Source organism: Leuresthes tenuis, unplaced genomic scaffold (genome assembly GCF_036924035.1).
Source record: "Leuresthes tenuis unplaced genomic scaffold, fLeuTen1.0.hap1 SCAF_4, whole genome shotgun sequence".
Classification (NCBI taxonomy): Eukaryota; Metazoa; Chordata; class Actinopteri; order Atheriniformes; family Atherinopsidae; genus Leuresthes; species Leuresthes tenuis.
In genome coordinates, this window is record NW_027325358.1 from 24,429,102 (window position 1) to 24,451,321 (window position 22,220).

At 41.3% G+C, this 22,220-nt stretch overlaps 1 protein-coding gene and 1 long non-coding RNA gene across 4 annotated transcripts in view; both read right to left on the bottom strand.

Annotated features, from left to right (window-relative positions):
* Positions 1-193: 193 nt before the first annotated feature.
* kitb (KIT proto-oncogene, receptor tyrosine kinase b) lies at positions 194-17,304 on the bottom strand. Of its 3 annotated transcripts, none has more exons than XM_072383355.1 (21): positions 17,064-17,304; positions 15,189-15,464; positions 14,804-15,088; positions 13,493-13,632; positions 12,622-12,790; positions 12,034-12,223; positions 11,843-11,958; positions 11,253-11,367; positions 10,101-10,288; positions 9,297-9,403; positions 8,457-8,583; positions 8,243-8,347; positions 8,044-8,154; positions 7,246-7,384; positions 7,089-7,153; positions 6,885-6,976; positions 5,034-5,156; positions 4,546-4,657; positions 4,216-4,315; positions 1,666-1,771; positions 194-1,540 (listed from the first exon to the last, which is right to left on the bottom strand). In XM_072383355.1, the coding sequence occupies exons 1-21, from the start codon at positions 17,116-17,118 to the stop codon at positions 1,397-1,399; spliced, it is 2,865 nt and encodes a 954-aa protein (XP_072239456.1). In that variant the 5' UTR covers positions 17,119-17,304; the 3' UTR covers positions 194-1,396. The 3 variants fall into 3 exon arrangements, with proteins under 3 accessions (XP_072239456.1, XP_072239455.1, XP_072239457.1); XM_072383354.1 differs by having other exon boundaries at positions 7,089-7,156; XM_072383356.1 differs by lacking the exons at positions 194-1,540; positions 1,666-1,771 and having other exon boundaries at positions 4,212-4,315; positions 7,089-7,156.
* Positions 194-22,220, bottom strand: part of LOC140304644 (uncharacterized) — a 44,806-nt gene continuing 22,779 nt past the window's right edge. Inside the window, exon 2 of the long non-coding RNA XR_011915280.1 lies at positions 194-1,267. This is a non-coding gene — a long non-coding RNA (uncharacterized lncRNA). The remainder of the gene's footprint in view (positions 1,268-22,220) is intronic.

Consider the following 22,220-nt stretch of genomic DNA (forward strand, 5'->3'; position numbering starts at 1 on the left):
CACCTTTTGGGTTCTGGTTTGTTTTTGGCCATATTCGTGGAATAGTCCAAAGAGATTTTTCTCCAACACTTCGGTCCACGCTGAAAGACTAACTTTAGTGATGCAGCGGCATTCTTTGACTGCATCAGAAGAGCTTCCAGCACTCGTCACTTCACAGGAGCAGTAACATGAGGAAGAAAGCTGGCACTGCACGTTTGGTTCCACCATCACAGGTACTTTATTATTACAAGTCGACCAACTGTATCAAAACTGCAAGAACCTCAAAAGCAGAGTGCAGAAGCTCTCTTCTGCTCGCCATTTCTCAACACTGTCACAAACAAATGCATCAAATACTTAGAAAAGAAAAAGAAAGAATCTAAAGGCACATCTCTATCGTATTTACATTGCATACATTGTTGACAATAAAAAGCACACAATCAGTCCTAAAACCCTGGCCTCAGTGGCTTTGCTGAAGAAATTGTTATCCGTAAAATACATAGAGTAACATACCAGTTAGTCACAGTATTCAAAGCTACAACACACAGATGAGGGTTGGTGTTTACGTAACTTATGGCTTTATCTTATTTTCATTCTTCATCATCACTTTCTATGACTGATTAGGTTCTCTTTAGGGACACGGGTCCTAACGGAGATGACCAAGGCATGACAGCGTGTTTATTCAAAGGCCTATCAAAAACAACAACCTTTCACAAACCCAGTGACAACGACCAAATGATGTGCCAGTATTTCAGCTGAGAAAGAGATGAGAAGACGATAACACTTTGACGTCTATCCTTTCAATCGGAAGCCGGAGCTGTGCCGCAATGTAGCTAAAGACAGAGCCCGGCCAGCTGTTTCCACGTGTTCTGATAGTTCACTTCCCTGGTATCATTCTTCTCATCTATCTCAACAAGAAAATGGGAAGTTCCTAAAATATCAAAGAAAAAAAAAACAACAACATTCCAGTAAAATGGCAAACAAATCTGACATCAAATGATCTCATAGCCTAGTAGTCACATATCACCAGCACTGCTTATTCAATCCACATCATCCCTCCCAGCTAACATATGTACATGTACTTACAGTCTTTGTTTTTCCAAAAGCATCTTAAGATGTAATCTAAGGCTGAATGTGAGCCAAAACTCCTCCCACAGCTGATGGGTCATGTTGTATCTGATGGTCAGTTAGTGCTGGAGTCTGCTTTATATAGACATGCACCTGAAATACCTACCACAAAGATCAATACAACAATGGGGAGATTACATCGAGGCTGAAAGCCCTGCGCAGGCTGTGTGTGTGAGTGTGAGGTGCAGGAGTGCAGGCATTGGAGAATTAGTTTGAAAATACGTGTTGTTCCGAGCGGAGCAATGTTGGTGTGGTAGTGGGAAGGAATGAACAAGGTGTACATGTGTGTGTTTCAGACATAGTCCAGGAAGACATCGGCTGTGCTCTGCAGCAGAGGCTGGGTCGGGGCTGTTGTGCTGCAGACTGAGCTCAGCCTTCGTGATGGCGCCCTCTGTTGCTCTGGAGCCACTGGCGCGTTGTTCAGCGTCAGGTACACCTGAGGAGTAAGTCAGGGAAATTCTGATGATACGTTGGTGCATTAAAGAAATACCACGTAACTGAAAATAAAAACCCAAAAAACGAATAAGAGCCACGGGCTGCTCTGTTATCATTGCTGCTTACATTCTTGGTATTTTCTGACAGCAGCAGTTCAGTTCTCTCCACCAGTTTTCTGAAGGAGGGCCTTTTCAAAGGATCGTGGTTCCAGCAGGACAGCATCATGTCATACCTACAGTTGTGAGACTGCCATTAGTTTCTGAATCTGGATCCACATGTAAGACCCACACAGATACAACCAACCAACAAACCCAACAAGTGGATAAAGATTTCAGCCAGTGACTTAAATTTGTTTACCAAAGCAAACTAATAATTCCATTATATTAATGATCTAGAATTATACATTGTATCTTTTTTGTCTTGATTGTTGTCTGTATGTCATCCATTTGTGTAATATGATTTACATTAATTAAAGCAAAACAAAACACATGAATCCAGCAGATCTTCAGCAATCCTGACTGAATACACACATTCACATTTAGTCATTTAGCAGGCGCTTTTATACAAAGTGATTACAAGTGAGGAAACCACCATAAAGCTTCAGTGCAGTAAGAAAGCCTGGGCTATTAGGGTGCAAAATCAATAGAAATGTATCTAAATGACAGAGTACAAGTAGAGCAAATAAGTGCAGGCTAGCTGTATTAGGGTGTTCTCAGTGTTTTCTGAGATGAGTCTTCATTAGGGTTGCAAAGGGGTGGAAAATTCCTGCTAAATTTCTAGAAAATTTCCAAGGGAACTTTGGTTTAGGAATTTTGAAAAATAGTACAAACTGGATCATTTACACATACACAAAGACTTTCCATCAACGTTAGCTGGTAGTTTTCTGTTGAATAAGATCAAACATTTAAAAACACACGAGTGCAATGCACAGATATTTAGACAGCTAGCTAAGAAAAGGGAATGGTCCTTAAAATATTTGACATTTTATGCTTACAGAAACCTGTAAAGCAGGAGGCAGCAGAAACAACATCACATTCGAGGTGGCTAGCACCATGATACGAAAGCCTCTTTAATGAAATGGTGCTCGCTGGTTTAAATTTAGCATATCTGGTTTACCAGTTAGCTAGCTACTGTCTGAATACATTTTGATTTAATAAGTGCTATTTGACACCATAGATCAAATAAATCTACATCTATATATAATATCATCAAAACGTATTTGACTTTATGTAGTCTTTGGGCTCAAATGTGTGGCTTCAATAGTCTGTGTCTGTGTGGTTGGCTCAAAAGAGTAGGGATGTAGGGACACCAAACGGTGCTCTGGGAACGGGGGAAAAGAGTAGTTGAGAAGAAGCCTAAAACCACAATTACTGCGTTTCAATAGCTGGATGTTGACCCTGCAGTCACTCTGCAGTAATTCAGTTGACTTAATTAATTTTTTAATCAAACTGAACTCACTGGTTAGCCATGGATAGTCAGTTTAGTTCAGCAAGAAATGGGGTAACCTGTGTCCTTTTTGCTTGATCAAACGCTAGATGTGCTGCAGAACGCTGGGCCATTTGTGGGGGCCTCACTGTGCAAGCAGAGAGACCAGCTAGAAAGGCACTGCAGCAGTCGTGGAGGGAGATAACCATGGCTTGTAGCACGATTTCTCTTTTGTTGTAGAGTACAAAGCGACATGATCAAGAGACAGATGCAACGTGGTTACAGAAGGACAGCCGGTCATCAGTCATGACACCCAGGCTTTCTGCAACCTTTGTTGTATAGACAGTTGAAGAGGTGCTCTTTAGGTTGATATTGAGTTTAGTGAACCGATTAACTGGGGTGACCAATAAATCAGTCTTAGAGATGTTAAGTCGAAGGTGGTGTGCCGTCATCCATTTGGACATGTCATAGAGACAAGCTAAGAATCATGCTATAAATGTGAGGCTAGCTGTTGGAATGATGAATACAGTTGAGTATAATCTGCATAGTAGTGATTATAAGAAGCCATGTAAGTGGATGAGCCAGCCCAAGGAGGTGGTGTATACTGCAAAAAGAAGGAGTCCTAGTACCAAACCTTTTAGTGAGGTGCTGGGATGTGAGCATTTGTCTTTGCCATGACAATGAGGTACAATTCAAACCAAGAGTGTGCCATGCCTGAGATTCCCATGTCAAATAGCACTGATAGTGAGATGTCAAGATTTACCAAAAAAACCCTTTCTCTTTATTACCATAATTTTAATTATAAAAATTCTGTTTATGCCACAACGAAAAATGTAATCACACAATTCAGACCAGCATTAAACAGAGAATGTTGGTGAGGAAATGCAACAGCATGTGTTGTGTTGTGTCCTGCTGTGAAGCACAAATCTGACTGGAACCAGTTGGTTGATGTAAACAGCACCGTCAGTATGACTGTTCACTGTGATGTAGTTCCTGATAAACAGAAGCTATTGCTTCCTCCACATTTGCATTTTTCTGAATAGGCTTACTTTCCAGCAATGTCTATTTAAATTTTGGGTGCTCACAGTTTGAAACATACTTTTTAAAATGATTATTTTCACGGTAGTTTTTTTTTTTTTTTTTACCTAATAAGACGTAATAAAGCAATCATCATACATTGTCCATGAAACTGCTTTCCAGTTGTATTCCTAACTGTAACTTTTCGTTTATAAGAACATGATTCTCACTTACATCTCAGTGGGAGCAAATTCAGGCCTGTTCATCCTGTGCCCTTCTTGAATCATCCTGTAAAATGCGGATCCCACCTGCATCCCAGGGTACGGGCTATTTCCTGCAACACCAACATGCAATACACAGACCCTTAACAAAAATGATAGATTTATACAATGGTTTCTTAGTCAATATGACTTGATTACATTATTGACTCCTCTAAGTGATGTTGCATCTTAGAAAGCATCATCACAGCCTCTAATCAGGCCTCAGTTAGCGCAAATTGATGATAATGATGGCCCGGGCATTATCAAACAGATGCAATAGCACAGCTTTGACTGGAAATGTTACCCAGAGAGAAGATTTCCCAGAGCAGGATGCCATAGGACCACACATCGCTCTCAAAGGTGTAGACGCAGTCAAAAATACTCTCGGGAGACATCCATTTAACGGGCAGACGAGCCTGCAGGAGGGAGAGTCATAATTAATTTTTTTCCATCATAAAAACATACAGTATCTCCTCTCTTAAAGATCGAAATTTTCCATTCAGTGTTTTGAAGAGTAGCTTCTTCTCAGCAGTCAAAATAACCAGCAAATATTTTGATTAAGGTAAACAACTGATAGTGATTGATTAATTTGAATCGTAATTAAATAAATAATCAGTGGCAGCCCTGCATTTGGTCACATCTAAACAGTGTGTGCATTGTTTCAGTGAGTGAAAAGAAGCCTGCGTGGGTTTTTTTTTTGTTTGGCGGAGAAGGAACAAAGAGACAGAGAAGCAAGGAGGGAACGATGATGGATGAATGGGAAGGAAGGGAACAACTGAAAGACAGACTCACGTTTCCCCGGAGCACATAACTGGCGTCAGTAGTGATATCTCGAGCCAAGCCGAAGTCGCAGATCTTAGCCACCCTGCCGTGAGTCAGCAGAATGTTTCTGGCTGCGAGATCCCTGTGGATACACTGCACACACAAACAAACACGTAAATGAGCACTGACCCCGCAAGCGGTTTCTACACAGAGACCATATAATAAATACAAATGAGGCAAGGCTGGTAAAGCTTCTTGCTGAGCTCTCAAACACAAAAGGGGAAACTGTGATGTTCCCAACAGAAAAGCAGGACAATCACAGCTGGGTAAAAATATCTGTGAAAGTGTTGGAGTTAGCCGAATCAATTACTCATAAAATGCTGTCTGACCTTCATCAAAGTCACAAGTCCAGACAAGAACAATCGCACTTCACTAAAAACAATCACTTTTCATGTCTTTATTGACACAGAATCATCTGGCCCACTGTGGCCTAAAAAAGTAAGTGAAATTAACCAGTAAAAACCCTCTTTATCAGCAGCAACCTTCATCAGCTGTTTACCAGCCCTATAGAGGTCATATCAAATCATTTGGGAGCGTACCAGGACGATAAAACTTTACACTGAATAAGTAAGAGGAGGTACCACAGCTGATTACAAAAAACAACAATAAAAATAGTATTTGTACTAAAAGAGTTCATATCTCATATCAGATCATAAATATGTGACAACTAACAAAATAAATGCCACTTTGCTATCTTGTCCAGTTCTTTCACAGTTCACGGTTACTTTGAACCGAGTGTTTCTGATCCCTACAGACTGGAATCCTACTCAACATGACTGAATCTTGTCCTGTGCTTTCCGCAGGATACGACTGCGCAATCAGCCCACAGTTTCAGTGCTATTCCCATTTTAGATTTACCTGCTTTATTTCACCTTTGAGAAGACAACAATGACAATGATATGATAATCTTTCACAATAAAAGTCAAGTGGTGTACAGTGTTTGTGTGTAATGTGTCATCCCTCATTTGGAATCATGTTTCACCTTTAGCCATATTTTTTCAGTAATGTAGTACCAGTACTTATACCAATCAGGGTTGCACAATGACTAATGTTGCTGAGTGGAATCATATGATATACTGGGTATACTGATCATCGGCTGCATGATGCGATCATTATGTGATTATTGCTTTTTGTTTGCTGCCATTTCAGAGGGGGCTGCTGGGTTTGACACATGAGATGTAGACTTCTCATTTCTCACCGCTGACCTGTTAAGTTATCAGAGCCAGCTTATCATTGGCTTCCTTGTTGTCTTAATTTGAACCCTTTTACTGTGCCATAGAGGACGAAACAAAAACTACGGGGCCAAATTTAATGAAACTTGAGAGGGGAGTATGCCCAAAAGGACAACTTGTTAGTTTGTTACGGTTCCTGATCACTTTCTTTAAAGGTGAAAACAAAGCTTTGGCCTTGATGATGGATGCCTCTACAGTGGGTTTATCAGAGCATTTTGAGGCGAAAGGAGTGGGTGAAAACAATATAGTTATGGGCCACTAACCCACAACAATGCCCTGATAAAAGCTGAGTACTGCAGAGTTGGGTGAGGTTCATCACAACAATTGTAATTCATGCCATTATTTAAATAAACATACTAAACAGTGCAATATCATCATGAGGAAGCTGACTTAATTTATGTGCAATTTAAGAGCTACAGCGAAGGCAGCAACACTGTAATTCTCATTGTAAATATACCACAAGTTGACATCAAGCTTTCTGCATGAATGTTGGCACCAATCCATATCATGATTTATTAACTAGTGGCAGCTCTTTTAAATCCCTCTGTAACTATTCAATAAATATGAAAACAGTATGCTAACACCTTACATTCTTGGAGGTAATGTACTCCATTCCTTTGGCAACCTGGTAGGAAAAGCTGAGGAGATCTTCAGCATCCAGGGACAGCTCGTCTATGTCATCTAGACAGAGATGTTACAGTCAGCTTCAGTGCATGAATCGAGAGTTTATACAGACATTGCTTTGTGTTTTATGCAGTCTGTTGTAATTGGAAATGAAGCGTGAGAGACTTACCTGGCTGGGAGGACCTTTCTTTATCAGAAGGACGCATGGGCATATATCCTGTACCAGTTGCATCTCTGCTGTACACACACAGACACACACATTTCCACATTAAAATAAATCCATTTATGTTGTAAGAAGACAGTGAAGAATTTGCACACATAAACACCTTGTTGGCTCCGTCTGGTTCGAGATGTTGCGATAGTAACCATCCCTGACCTGGGAGTTTAGGAAGGACTGTCTTTTTCTTCGCAGGAAGTTGAGGAGGTCGCCATAGCAACAGTACTCTGTGATCACTAAAATTGGGCCTGGCAACATGCAGAGATTTAAAAAATTAACAATCACCGCTCGTAAAACCATGACAGCGCTTAGACAATGGAAATTAGACAAAAGATAATGGTTCTGTATTTGCAGTGCTGGGTTAGTCATTTTAATAATGACTACTTTTGACACATGGAAGGACACGACAAATTTGTGTCAGTATTGGTTAACTTAAAATGAGAAACTTTTTGCACCCTGGCATCCATCAAGTGTTCAATCTGCACATCCCGGTAACATACTTGAGCACACTTGAATGGAATCCAATGAAAATGCTGCATTGTAATCAATATTGAGGTCTAGGTGGAAAGGTAAATGATATCGATCGAGAGCAAATTCGTGACAAGTCAAGCTGCATCACGTCCTCATATTGGAGCTGGATGGTATAGAATTTTTAATCAGTAATTGGGTGCTCAGCGAGTCAGCACATAAGCATAAAGCATGTGTAAAAGCTTTTAAGGCAAACTTCCAAACATACTAGCAACCATAAAAACAGTCGATAAATAAGTAATGATAATAACAATAATAACAACAACAATCAAGCAGGTGCAAGAGGTTCAGAGTCCACATCCAATGAAAGTCAGAGCAGGTTTAACCAAAAATATGACATCTTGCTAACTGAAAGTTTGTTCATAGAGGCTCCTCTCACCTCCGACAGTGCAGGCTCCCAACAGGTTAACTATGTTCACATGGTTTCCAAGGTAACTGAGAACCTTCAGCTCTGACATCAGCGCCTCCTTCTCCGTGGAATGGGGGTTAGCTAAGATGATATCATCACAAGTTCTTGAGTAAATGTAGTCTTCGTGTTAAAATATGTCGTGACAGCATGAACACCAGGAAAGACTTACGTTTTAGCATCTTAACAGCGACGGTTGTAACAGTATCTGCGGAGCACAGTCCGTATGCTGTGGCCCTTACCACCTTTCCAAAAGCTCCCGAGCCCAAGGTTTTACCTTGAAGTACACAAGCCTTTAGCATTTTACTTAAGCAATGACACTTGCATGCACTTCCATCAACAGCAACATACACACTGTAGCAACATAAAGATGGATGTCGTCATACCAAAGCGAAGCTTCTGCCGGGGAAACTCCCATTTGACATCATATGGCAGCTGGAGAGGGTCTATATATATGTAGTTGTTTCCATTGATGCTCTCAATGACCTTCCACTGGATTTGGAACTTTGGTTTCTGTTGAAGTTTAGAGAGAAGAGAAGCCATGAATTTATAAAAAGAAAACTGATGTCAGAGCAGCTCCCTGAGATCGCTTGTACTGTGATTGTCCAGATATTGCTCATATCTATGGCCTTCTCTCATCGCTCTTTTATCCAAGTTTTGATAGCTCAATCTACTTTATTTGACAGCTTGTGTCTAGACTTTAACTTTAGGATCCCATCGTAGAAGCTGGTGCTCAAGGAGTCTGACTCATCTGAGTGCAATAAAAGCAGCATGCTCGGGGGGGGGGGGAATTAATGTCTCGAGGCGCGCTTAGAGTGTCAAAAAATCCTTCAACTGCAGCATGTACGCACTGTGAATGGGTGATGAACTCTGTTCAAATTCATCAGGATACATTCATGCTGATTAAAAGCACATGATTTTTACTCCCTGCAGAATTACATCACCAAGGGCAGAAAAACTGATGCTTCTAACTTCAACATGCTCCACACGGCATGGAGACAAGCCTTATTAGTAAATGAGAATGGGCCCTTTGCCAGAAGCTACTGAAGCCATTTCTTTTTTCTGTGATGCAAACTGTATATCAATGCCTTGATTCAACGCTGATATCTATAACTGATTTGTAAGTTAAGACAGGATTGATGGCAACCAAAGTGAAATTTATGACCCTATTAATCAAATTACACTTGCAATAGTACTATGGTATGCATACTTCTTTCTTTTCTTACCTGCATGTATTTATAGAGTAGCACCACAAGAATGAGGCTTAGAAAGATGCCAGTAGCCACCATGCCAGTTAGAAGAGGAGTGAAGAGCTTATGGGGGACGATGCGTTCTGAGAATAAACAAACATCCAACACAATCAGAAATCTCATGGATCGCATTCAAATATATACAAAGTTTTACTGGCAGCTTTTACTGGCAGCTACACAAACATACTGGATATGTGGGTTTCAACCGTAGACGTAATGCATTAATCTTACTGAAGCCAATTCTGTGTCTTACCCTAAATCCAATTGTTGACACACAAACACATCTAAACGTGTGGACTTCAGCATTTTTCATTCCTAAAGCTTTCAGGCCCTAGAGGTATAGGTTTCCGATGCCATGAATATAATAAAACAAGCCCCCACACACACACACACACATACACCAACAAGCACAGCCACATCCTCTTCCTCCACCGTTACGACAGACAGCTGCAGCAGTGGTGTTTGTTTGTGTGACAAGGATTAGTGAGTCTACGCCATATAATCCCAGCCTGCACAGTCAGCATACACTAATCTCATTCAATCTGTAGCCAGTAACCACACACCTGGCCTCTGCACACGCAGGGTCGATGGGTTTGTGCGTCTGCATGCATATTTCTACAATGTCGTTGAGGTACATACGAGATAAACCCCCACCCCCAGCCCCAGCCCCAGCCCAGACAGTGGTGCCCCTGCTGTATCAGCTCTGTGTGCAGACTCTATATAAACTGAACAGTGGATGGCATGTGTGTGTGTGTGTGTGTGTGTGTGTGCATGTCATACCACTGATGGAGAAAAGTGTGTACGCCTCTTCTTCCTCCGTAGAGGCCACACACTCCAGAGTGTGGTACTGAGTGTGCTCTTTGCTGACATTCAGTCGGCTCTCCACCACACTCCTGCCAAAGGCTGACTCTGTCAAAATGGCGACCTCTGGGGTCTCCCATTGGGTGGCATTAGGCAGGCGTGAGCACCTGTTGAGCGGTCAGAATTGGTTAAGATGCCTGTTTTACCTTCTTCGCTAACATTTTCTCATCCTATCTGTCTAATGGCAAGTTTTAGGATTTAAATACAACTGACAGATTACAGTACAAAAAAAATAAAAGAGGAAAGGAGATAAATAATTTCCATCATACCAAGATTCAAGGAGAATAATCTTATCTGGATGAATTTAATGCTTTTTTTTCATTCGTTTCTATCTCTTCTTGTCAAAGGTACCAGCCAGTTGCTGGAAGTTGTTTCTGTATTTAATTACAATCAAATCATTTGGTCTAGACTCCCCTGAATCCTGTCTTACATACACGTATCATCATGTGGACGCATAGCAGAGATGCATCTCTGAAAAAAACTAAATGTTTTGTTTCCTTGATAACAGAATTATTCCAGAATTTCTTCCTAAACTGACAACATATTAAACCTCAATATTCAAAATCTTGAACTCTAGTTTTTAATACTTCTGAGATTCATGAAACTATGCAAAGCAAAGTCCTTCTGTGCTAATCAGCTAATATGATGTCATTGTTTTAGAAATAAATCAAAATTCTATTTCGCTACCTCTCATTGTGTGTTTTGGTTCATTATATAAAAAAGCGTTTGAGTAAAAGCTGGGGACATTAAGCTGTTAATCCATTTGTGCAGCTCCTTTGAGCATTCCCTTGTCTCAGAGAAACAGCCAAAGAAACCAGAAATAGAGCCATGTTTGATATTGAAGCAGCACAAGTGGTCTGATGTCAGGTAGCAACAATGGAAAAAATAGTAATACTTATAATTCCACACTGAAAAAACCCAAAACAAACCAGTAGGACGGACTAATGGTGGTGAAGCAATAAAGCAAAACATGTCAGTCGTTTCTTGTTCTATTTCATCATCTTTTTCTGTCTGATGGGAGCTAAATCACAAATCGTGAGATCACATGAGTGCAGTACATTTTTGGCGTACCTTGTGTGGGGCAGCTCACAGAAGAACCACCTGATTTTAGGGACTGGATAACCCGTAGCAATGCACCGTACCTGTCCATCAACTTGCCCCTCCTGGGCAATGATGACAGGCTTACCTTAAAGAGAGAAAATGACAGACACACACTTAGAAAATAAATAAAATGTACACAGTAAGCCTCTGTTTATAAATGCTGGTGACCTCGGGTAGTCTTCATTTCATGTATTATGGACACACATTGGCTTCAACTGAACTGAACACCAAAATAAGGATCTTAAGTCAAGTCAAGTTTATCTGAAAAGCACATTTCATGTACGAAACAATTCAAAGTGCTTCACATAAAATAAAAGCATTGCAGCGGGGGGTGGAAGAAGCATTAAAAATACATAAAAGAATACAAAGAGAAAGAAGTAAAATCATTCAAATGAAATCAAAATTATTAGAAAACAAGCAACAGTTTAGATATATTAAAAGATACCGTGCAAATTTCATGCTTAGACACATGAGAAAAGGGTGTCTTAAGGGTTACTTTGACATACAAGCTTTAAGAAATCAAGTTCAAACACATTGTAACAAATGTGTGCGTTACTTACTGGTGACATACACGTGAAATGAATGATCAGCAGATGTGTCTTCATGGCTGGCTGAGAACTTGTAGATCCCACCCTCCGAGCCGAGAACCCTAACTAGTCTCAGCTCACTGATGTATCTGATGAAACATACAAACGTGGCTTTAAAAATGTGTCACACGTTGCAGTTCTGGCATACTGTGAACTCAGTGTACCTGTATTTACGGCGGTGGACAGTGATAACATGCTCCGTGGTGTTGAGGAGACGTTTGCCATTGTAAGACCAGGACAGGGAGCGCAGTGAAGGATGGGCCTCGAATTCTACTCTGAGGCTCAGGCTCTCCCCTTCTTTAACATTCGCCTGGATGGGACCTGGATCTCCGAACATGGTTATGAATCCCTGATCTGAAGAACAGAGATATGCTGGATTGCTGGAGAGAAACAAATGTTTATACAGACTTTGAGATACTCCTCTGCTGAAGCTTTCTGTTACCGTAGTGACAATCACCTGACTTGTGTCATGTTGATGTGTCATGTTCAATGTAATTACATAATAATGATGCATGGTTCCCTGAGGCACTCAGTTGAAATTTGCATGGTATGCAAATGAGGAATGACAGCACCCGTAAAAACATTCAGTTTTTGTAGTTTTAAATTGGTTTGACCATGAAAGCTTCAGCAGGGTTCAGGTTTTTTGTGTTATTTTTCAGTTATGACCAACGGTGAACATTTGTATGAACAAAGCGAAGGTGTTCCTGAGGTGAGAACCACATATAAACAAACAAACCAGCCTTAAAACTTACTGCGGACGTCCAGCTGCAGTGATGCGTTGCTGCTGCCTCTTTCATTTAGGGCGTGGCAGCGGTAAGTGCCTGAGTCTGACTGGCTGACATGTGCGATCAACAGCGAAGTGGAACATTGATAATCACGGGAACCAGACACGATGTGTGAGGTCTGGAATTCCTTAGGATGCTGCAAAGAATCAGTGGCAAACATGCAATGTCAACAGGTATAACATCATTTTGTAACTCAAAAATTCCACAATTGTTCTTGTCAAGATAAAGATAAACAAAAAAGCTTCTGTTTCCTGTGAGAGCCTCCTTTTGAGGAAAGCTTACCAGAGTTCACTAATAGAAAGTATGACCTCTTGTAGGATTGTCTTCTATTTTTTTTCTAGTTTGACATCAGAAACTCTGAGTTCCCGGTGGCCACTGAATGCATCATATCAGTGGGACACTGTGTGGAATTGGTAAAATGAACAAAGCATTAAATCAGTAAAAATAAAATGCAGTTGTCTCACAGCTGATATGAGACGTCTAAACCTCTTCACAACAACCGAGAGGCTGCCACACTGTTTGATTTTAGGGTGAAAGCCAACTTTCTGCTGACCAAAGTGTATGTGTGTGACAGAATGTTGTGCTCAGTGCTGTTTTTAATCCTGCCTTCTGTAAGCTGCATCCTTTACGCAAAGATTTCATTGCCAAAATGCTGCAAATTCAGTTAAATAAGAAGTAAATACCAGCAGAGGGCTGTGTCTCTGCATGAAAATGAACACTGCTGGTGAGAAAACTCTAAATATTGTTTGTATCGGGAGGCAGAGGAGAGAGTTTAACAACCAGGCAATCAATCATGCAGGCTTTAAGATGCAAAACAGTTTCCTAACATCAATCTCACCGCTGATGAAGGGTAGTCCCACTTAAGACTGAAGTCCGGGTTGACATTGGTGGAGCTACAAGTAAGCTCAAACTGCTCTCCTTTCTTTAGGATGACGGTGTCTTTCTGGGACAAAGTAATCACTGGGCGCAACTCTGGTACTGGATTAAAGGACACAAAAGCAACATTATCATACCTGTATATTTAGTGAGGTTGTTTAATCCAGCCCACTGTCATCACAACTCTCCCCTGTTTGCCTTATGTCAATTTTCCAACGAATTGCAACGTGCGCTTCTCATTCCATGCCACTTCTGTAGTCACTGTATGTCATTGTAATAATTTTGCATTAGAGGGCATTCTTCATGTCTAAATCGTGAATGCACGTTTGTGTCAACGAGTATTTATTTTTTCTCCAAAATGCAGTTGATGCACAACGTCACTTCTCATTAACAGAAAAACACAACAACAACAAAAAGATTTCATATTTACACACCAAGAGAAATGAGCCTCAAGGGTGTGTGACCAGTGGCTTATATTCACATGACAGTGCACAAAAGCTCAATTGTGCATATACAGACACATTAATGACATGATCCAGTTCTGACATTAAATGCCCGCAGAGGTCACGTCACTTGCTGTGTTTGTTCTGCTGTAATTCCATTTAACACAAACACAGCCTTCATGCTCCACTGCATAGTTTTTCTGTGCCGGGTTCAGATCTCTTGGCTCCTCCCTCCCACATGTTTCCTCTCCTTTTCCCCATCAGTCACTGCTATAACCCCAACACTTCCCCTCCAGATAGGGGAGATATATAGTCCCAAAAGCTTTGCGATTGCATTTTAGCTTATGCATTCCACCTCCTTTGCTGTCCTCAAGTGTGAGAAATGAGGAACCAGAAAGCTCCTTGTACCTAAACCTTCTTCCTTTCCAGCAGAAGCTGCATATTCATTTACAAATACAATACACAAAGGAGGCGCAAACATCCATGTTTTCTACAGCACTGTTTGGAATAATTAAAGTGATCTGATAACGCTTTAGCTTTCCTTCCAGTTACAAGATGGACGCATGTTTTTTCGGCTGAAAAAGTAGATCCCAACTGAAATAAAGCTGTAGATATTCTCTTCTTATTTCAAATGTTTTCTTTAAGGATTATCTCTTTTCTGTCAACCCATGGAGTATTTGCTCTGTGTCCTCTCTCCCTCCATTTTCAGCATCATTCGCACCCATGAGACAATTCTAGTGAAGCTCTGCCACATGGGACACTGGTATGTAACCCTCTCGCGGACATGGACAACACATTACACTTTTCTCAGCTGAACACCTCTTACTCACCGAGTCGAACATCCACAGTGTACCGGCTCGATGTTACTTTAAGTCCACCAAGCTGTCCCACACAAACGTAACAGCCCTCATAATCCTTTCTGGCACTGCTGATGATGACGCCTCGCTGCAGGTTGCTGTGGTAACTCATACCAGAGGGCAAAGGTTGTCCATCACAGGTCTCCAAAGCCAGGTTGGTGACCTCAGGGTCGGTCACAAGACATGGGATGATGCAGTTCTCACCCGCTCGCACCAGAATGTTATTCACCATGGTGCGCTGGAAGGCATTCTGTGGGTCTAAGAAGACGGCGGGCAGAGGGAATTTGGGTAAATAACTGAAATCGCAGTGGACGTACATGTGCAGTCACAAACCTCTGACCTTACACCAAACGCCCACCTTTAACATAAACGTAGATGGAGCTGTGTTCCAGCGTGCTGTTGTTGACACACATGTAACGGCCCATGTGGTAGAGCTGCACCGCTGATAACCTGACAGAAGCCACTCCACCCTCTTCCACTTCCCCCTCAATCCTCCGGGTCTTCTCTCTCTGCCACCTCAACTTAGATGGGGTGCCAGATGTTGTGGCATTGTCATGGCAACGCAGCTCCAGCTTCCCCCTTTTGGGAACCACTATGTGAGGCCCGCTGGGGGAGATGATTGGCTCAGACCACACTGGAAACAGAGGGCAAAAAGTATGCTCGATGTGTAGAGGACTCAGATGTTATTTTTTAAAAGCTGTGCTGGATTCAGTTTGAGTGAACAACCAAATCTAAAGGACAAATAGAGATTATTTTCCAGAAAAGAGATGTGTATTTAGATTAGCTGTCAGACAATGAGAAAACATTTTTAAAAATCCAAGATGACAATGGCAGTGTGCTTGAAAAGCTGCAAAGAAATGTGTTGGTATTTCTGCTTGAACACCCAAGAAATCAAAATTTGATTTATTCATCATGTCGGTTCTGGAACAGAGCAAAACCAAACACAATCAAGGGCCTAATGCGATGGTTAAATAGGATGTTATCATTGGCACAGAGCCCCTCAGGACAGACTGCTTTCTAACCACCACAGCTCAATTGAACAATCAATAATTATGAGCAGTCCTGCCTGAGTAATCATGCATTAAGTCCCCTAAATCCATTCCCTTAAGATGAGTAAACTGAACTAACGTTTTAGTTTCAATTTGACCCCCAGCAGCCAGCCCCGCAAACAAGATTTCCACATGATAAGCACCATTTGAAGAACAGGCTTTTTCATGTGACTATTTATGCCTTCGGGCTCGAGTAGAGCTCAGAGATCAAGAGGCATCTGGATGCTCCCTCTCCAAAACATCAATAGACCGTCAGTGTTTGTGCAGGCGGTGGGCGCATGTCTGCAAGCTGATGTTCGGTAAGAGTATGCAGCTGATACTAAACAAGCTAAAGGTTTCACATAAAACCCGAGGCTGTTCTGTGACTCAAAAACTACGCACTCACAAAAACACAAAAAGCTGTTAGATGTCAGTTGCAGAGGGAGTTTGTGTTAAAAAAAAGAGAGAGAGAGAGAAAGGAGAGAAGAAGAAAAAACCGTGAGCGCCTTTTCTCTCTTCTGTGTTCCAATCCAACCTAAAGACTTCCTTTTGGCTTAGGTAAATAATTAATCATTTCCCAAAAACACACGCAGGCGTACACACACACTAACACGAAGACTTTCTGTATGGCGTGCGTGCGCGTGAACAGAGCGCACGCGTACGCTAACGCACGCATACACCTGTTGCCCATATGAACTAGCAGCAACGACAAAAGCTCGCGCGCCCGCACCACAAACCAACAGTCCAGGTATGCAAATGAGCCCTGATACGACCTGACAGGTTAACAGGAGTTGACCGTTGGAGGAACTGCGTGGAAACCGTTGCCTGTTTAAACTCTGCCAAGGGGGAAACGCAGCGCTAAACATGCGCATTCATACATGCTGCTTCTCGCCTGTGTTTGTCTTAAATAAAGGACAAAAAACGTTTAGCCGCCAGCAAAACATGGGATGCAACTGGGAGACTGGAAACTGAGTTTGATATAAGTGCGAGAAGATTTACTAAACTATACATTATGTAGAATTACAAAATGTAATAAACAGTGGGATACATAAAAATACGGTAAGTACAAACTCTCAGTCAAATAGAATAACATAACTCCAGGGCCAACTGATGTAAAGACAGGGGTAGCGATAAAAAAAATAAAAAATTTAAAAGTCCATTTTGACAACACAATATATAAACAACATGACAAGTGTTTTTCTTACCTGTTAGAGGCAGCAAAATAAAACACGAGACAAATAAACCCCAGTGGCACCTCATTTTTAGGCGGTTTACGAGCTTTTTTTTACTCTATTCCATGCGTTTCCTGCGCTGAAATAACCATCCCGTGCTGACAAACCGCAGAGCCCATCGACCGGACTAACACAGAACAAGTCGCTCGAACACAATGATTCCGCAGGCTCCGACTCCTTCTGATGGATCCCTCTGACGCTTAAAGCAACAGTGCTGTTCCTCTCATCTCATCTCCTCCCCCCTCAGGACGAACAGCCACTCCTTTCTGTTTGTCCCGCATTGGCTGGACACGGGCCAAGGTGGTGAGTCGGTTATTACCCGGAAAAAAAGAGTTTCCATGCCAGCCTTTTGACATTGGAGGCGAAAATATTTACATATATTATATAAATATATATATATATGTATAGATATATATATAAGCAAACTAATTCTGAATTAATGCTACTGCCGACTGATAATCAGGAAAAACAGTTTGGTTAAACATGATAACTGTTCATGTCCATCACAGACATGAATTAGTTTTAATGAAATGGCAGCATCCCTTCACAAACTTCCTGGACAGGGCCAGTGTCCCGTGGTAATGATGACAGCTCCCACTTGTTGGCAGGAGTCACCCTGCAGGAGTTCTTTCAGTTTAAGATTCACTTCATGGGCTCACATTTCCAAGCTCTAATCAACATTATAGCTTCTCGCTTTTCCCTGATTTGATCAGTCTCGTAGGAGTCAAGAATGAACCCTAATGTGGTGTAGTGACGTGCAACAATTTGTTAGGTGAACCGGGTGAATGGAAAAGCCTTGAAACTTTAGGCAGATGCCCACATAAACAAAAAAAAAGCAGATTTGGCTTCTTGTTATTCATGCAATAACAAGTGTTAACAAGTATTTTATGGAAGCACTTTGTTTTCAATCACTGTCTGATATAAAGCCCAATGTCAGTAAATACGAGCATTCAAATTAAAGAATACAATGATTCAGTCATCAAAGTTGCTTGCAACTGCCCACCAAACCCCAATTTCTCTCTCTTTTACTACATTATGACAGCTATAGTAGTTTTTTGTGTCACACTCTATAATAAATAATAAATAAATCTATATAATAAATGCAGAAAATGCTAATAAGCAGGATTTTGGACATGTCTTCATCCCAAACTGCGGCTTCAGAGGACAATAAAGTTGCTCTACTGGCCACAAGTCAGCCAACCAATATAACTGGCTTGTTCAAACCTTTAAATAAGATCCATAGGGATGCCCTATTTCGGGAATAACACGATAACACTTTGATAAAACACTTTTGCCACTTCCTGGTTGGATTTGGTCAGTAACATTACTTGGTCAGGGTGATGGCTAGGCCTAAAATACCTTCTTTTTGCAACAGGACATCACCTTCGTGGAAGCCATTTTGCTGGTTGCCCCACAATGACAAAAAATGAGAAAAAAGCCTTTACTCATGTTTTCTTTTTTAATTCTTGTTTATAATTTGATTTAGTATCTTTCTCATTTTGTTGAAAGGCAATAGATTTTCTTTTTCTTTTGACTTCTGCTCTCTCATTCATCCAAGATGTCATGAACTAATAAAGACCATTAGTTTTCTTACAGATCCTTTAATAAGTCAGCTGTTCTTTTTGTTTTGTTTTTTACAGTAAGGGCCAAAAACATTCCAGGTCTACCAATGCCATATCAGATCTCTGTCTGATATCATCACATTTCCTATGTGGAGATAAGACACACGTATTCACCCACCGATTACAAGAAAGATATTATTACCCCAAAAACCTTAAAAGGAATCTGTAGTTTGTTTGAATTCTGTTTTAGAACCTTCTAATAGCTGAGAGAGCCTAAGTCAGAGCATAATTGACTTGCATGCCTTGGGGTGGCCCTGCATGTTTAAGTGTGTGTTGTTATGTGCTGGCTTTGTGTGAGTTTGATTGGCGTTTTTTTTTTAATCTTTTAGTCTGCGTGTGTTCTTTGTTGTGTTGCTTTGGAAGAATATGTGAGAGGACACTGAGATTGTTGTGTTTTTTTTTTTTTCTTACGCAGATAGACCTCACTGCTTTGCCCTACAGCTGCTCATGCCTCTCTCAGCACATGATGGCAGAATGAGGCTAAGCAAACTGGAACAGACGCAGAAGATTGCTCTCATGCGTTTTTTTCTTTCTTTCCCCTAGCCATTATTTGCTGTGTTATTTGTGTAATTATCTGGAAAAAATGTGACTCGTGACGATGGTTACAGTTAAATATTCCCTTTCCAAGGCTAATGAGTAGAAGTCTTGCTCAGGCTGTTTTCCTGATGATTATGCAAAAAAGGACCAACAGTTTGCTCTTTAGTGCAGACAAGTGGAGCAACAGTTCGTGCAACCTTTGCCTAAAGACGTTTGATGTTTGAAGCCAAATGCTCAATTTAAAATGTACACCGTTTTAGGAATGTGTGATTGAGAGAGATGCTTTTGATGACTGTGGTGCCTAAAAATGAAAGTGCTTGTAAAACGTATCAATGTGCAATACATAATGTGTTTATTTGGTACTTTTTAAGGCATTCGTGCAAAGATCAGCCAGTGGATTCCTGCAAATTCTAGTGTTTGTGGTAAAATAAATTATTCTCGCATTTAGTTAATAAACCAACCCTCGACCAAAAAGCGAACAAGCCTACAGGCTTGTGGTTCTCAAAATGGTCAACTTTAAAGTTTTTGTCATGGAAAAAAAACTCTTATGGCCCTAAAATGGCTTGGGTGGGATTCTAAACCTTTCTCCTCATGCAGTGAATGAGGATTTATGAGAATGTTAAGTTTGGTCCCACCATGAAATGGTAGGCTTGTGCGAGTTATGAGGGAACTGACTTTAACCAGAAGTTAGTGACTGCTCCCCAGGCACTTGCGGCCATGCAAGTGGGTACTAGCAGCTACTGACCGCCTGATTGGCCGTAGCCGTGGAGGTCAGCAGCTCACGCCTGCTAACACAGCCTGAGGAGCCGCTGATAGCCCAACTAGCCTCCAGCTTACATGCCCTCTGAGCTTGTGTTAGCATCCCATTTCATTAGTTCCTCACAGCACATGCAAAATAGCTGTCAAAACTCCCACTCCACTAGTAGTAGCTCCTACGATCTTCTTCTTGGAATATACAGACTGTCTGACCTCACCTGTCTGAGACCGAAATTGGCGCCTCTTCAAAGCAGAAATCCTCAGCCATAGCAAGGATGGCTGATGTTGCTCATGATATATCATGTTATGGACATGCTAACAAAGTTCAAAACTTTCATTTTAGCTGTGAGTGTATTTAACTTTTTATTATGCAGTTGTGGCTTGAGACTTTCTGTTGAATATTTTGCCCTTTAGACAAAGGCAAGCTGCACCTTGAGGTGTCAAAGTACTATCCACCTGTTCACCTGCTTGTAGTCCAGCTGTCCATATGCTCTATTAAGACGTCAGGTGCTGTGTTTGTGTGCAAGTGTGCGTCCAACAGGATCATCCATATGTCTACTGTCCACCGAGTTCACATGTCATTTGAGCAGTTTATATGCCTACCCTATTACATTATTCATTATCGAGGTGAGCGTCTACGGCAGATCTGGGCTGACTCACTGTGACTTTGTGTGTGTGTGTGTGTGGATCCGCAGCGTGACTCACTCGGTGCTTTTAGACAGATGAGGACAGCAGTCTCACTGAGGGCAACAGAGGTTTTATACAAGAAAAATGGCCACTTAGATTAGATTACGTAATAAAAAACATTCCTCCTTCTCCTCTGCCTCCCCGCCCTCTTGTTCTCTTTCACCTTCCCCCTTCTCCCCTCTCCCCCCCTCCTTTCTCCTCTTCAGTGACGCACACACACAGGCACACACGTATCCTAACTCAATCGCCTACAAATGGAGCTTATCTTCACACCCTCAGGCGGAGGGGACGCACACCTTCTTAGACACACAAAGATGGACAGAAAAACCTGCACACAGCTCAAACAGCACCTCATCATTCCTGGTTTTGATGATTGGCTAAATGCTCAGTGCAACCTTTTTTCTAATGCAATCCAACTCTTCTCTCTGTCTGCTGACTGGGCATTAAAAACCTGATATCTGTATCCATTTGTCTTCTCCTTCAATACAGTCAGACCAGGAGATGTTTTTTTATTTTTTTACTATTCGCTTTGTGTGGTTGTTAAGTGTCCATCCGTGGTTCAGTTGTGGTGCTTCACATTTAAGTTATGACCCATGGAACAGAGTCGACTAAAAGCTACGGGTCAAAGAGCGAAAAAAACCCAACATATGTTTTTCTTTTGGAGGAGCAAAGTAAGGCCTTTACTTTGATTAGATACACTGATGCGATGACACTGCAGATTATCTTTCATCTTAAAGGAAAGCTATGAAAGTGGAAAATGTTTTATCTAAGTTAAATAGTACATTGCAGCTTATTTTTCTACATGCAATTCTGGCGTTTTATGTTTTGGATGCATATATTCTCACTGTATCAGGAAAGCTTTCCATGTTGTGGTGAGAGGTTGTGGGAGGGTGGTGGCTTGGGAAGGCAGTATGACGAGGGTGGGACGTGACCCCCTCTGCTAAAAATATCAATGCAAATTGATCTATAACGTTTTGAGACATATCAGACAGACAAACAAGCAGAACAAATGAGGTAACGTCCTTGGCAGTGGAATCGAGGTGTCCAAGGTGAAACGATAGTAAGTAATAAAGTGTTGGGAGTTGAAACTGAGTCTGCAGCCAAACTGTTATACCTCCATCCATTCAGCCTCCTAACGCAGGTTGATAAGGCACATATTTGTGGAAGCTGCAGTTGCTTTTGCTGTCTGCGTAAAATACTGCGTCATGGTAGGAAGCTATAGAGTTGATGCTTCTGTTGCCCCTGGACAGAGCCGAGCTGGCTGTTTCCAGTCTTTGTGCTAAGCTAAGCTGAGTTGCTTCTGACTGTAACTTTGTATCTATCAGGCATTCATAGAACTAGTATCAATCTACTTATCTGACGCACTTCAAGAAAGGAAGTAAGCCAACTTCTCAAAATGTCACTTTTTTACTTGCTAATTGTGTGTGAATAAATTGATGTTTTGCAGTGAAGTTCTGGGGAAAAACAACAGAAGAAAAAAAGATTTGTCTATTCTTAAATCTGAATTTCAACCCAATATAATAATATT

Excerpts from the sequence above, each read along its gene's own strand:
- kitb (XM_072383354.1), bottom strand. The coding sequence starts at position 17,118 with ATGAGGTGCCACTGGGGTTTATTTGTCTCGTGTTTTATTTTGCTGCCT. Across the intron at positions 7,385-8,043 it reads GGGAGCCTGCACTGTCGGAG|GCCCAATTTTAGTGATCACA; the intron begins GTGAGAGGAGCC and ends GCATGTTGCCAG. Across the intron at positions 7,157-7,245 it reads AACCAGACGGAGCCAACAAG|CAGAGATGCAACTGGTACAG; the intron begins GTGTTTATGTGT and ends GTGTGTGTACAG.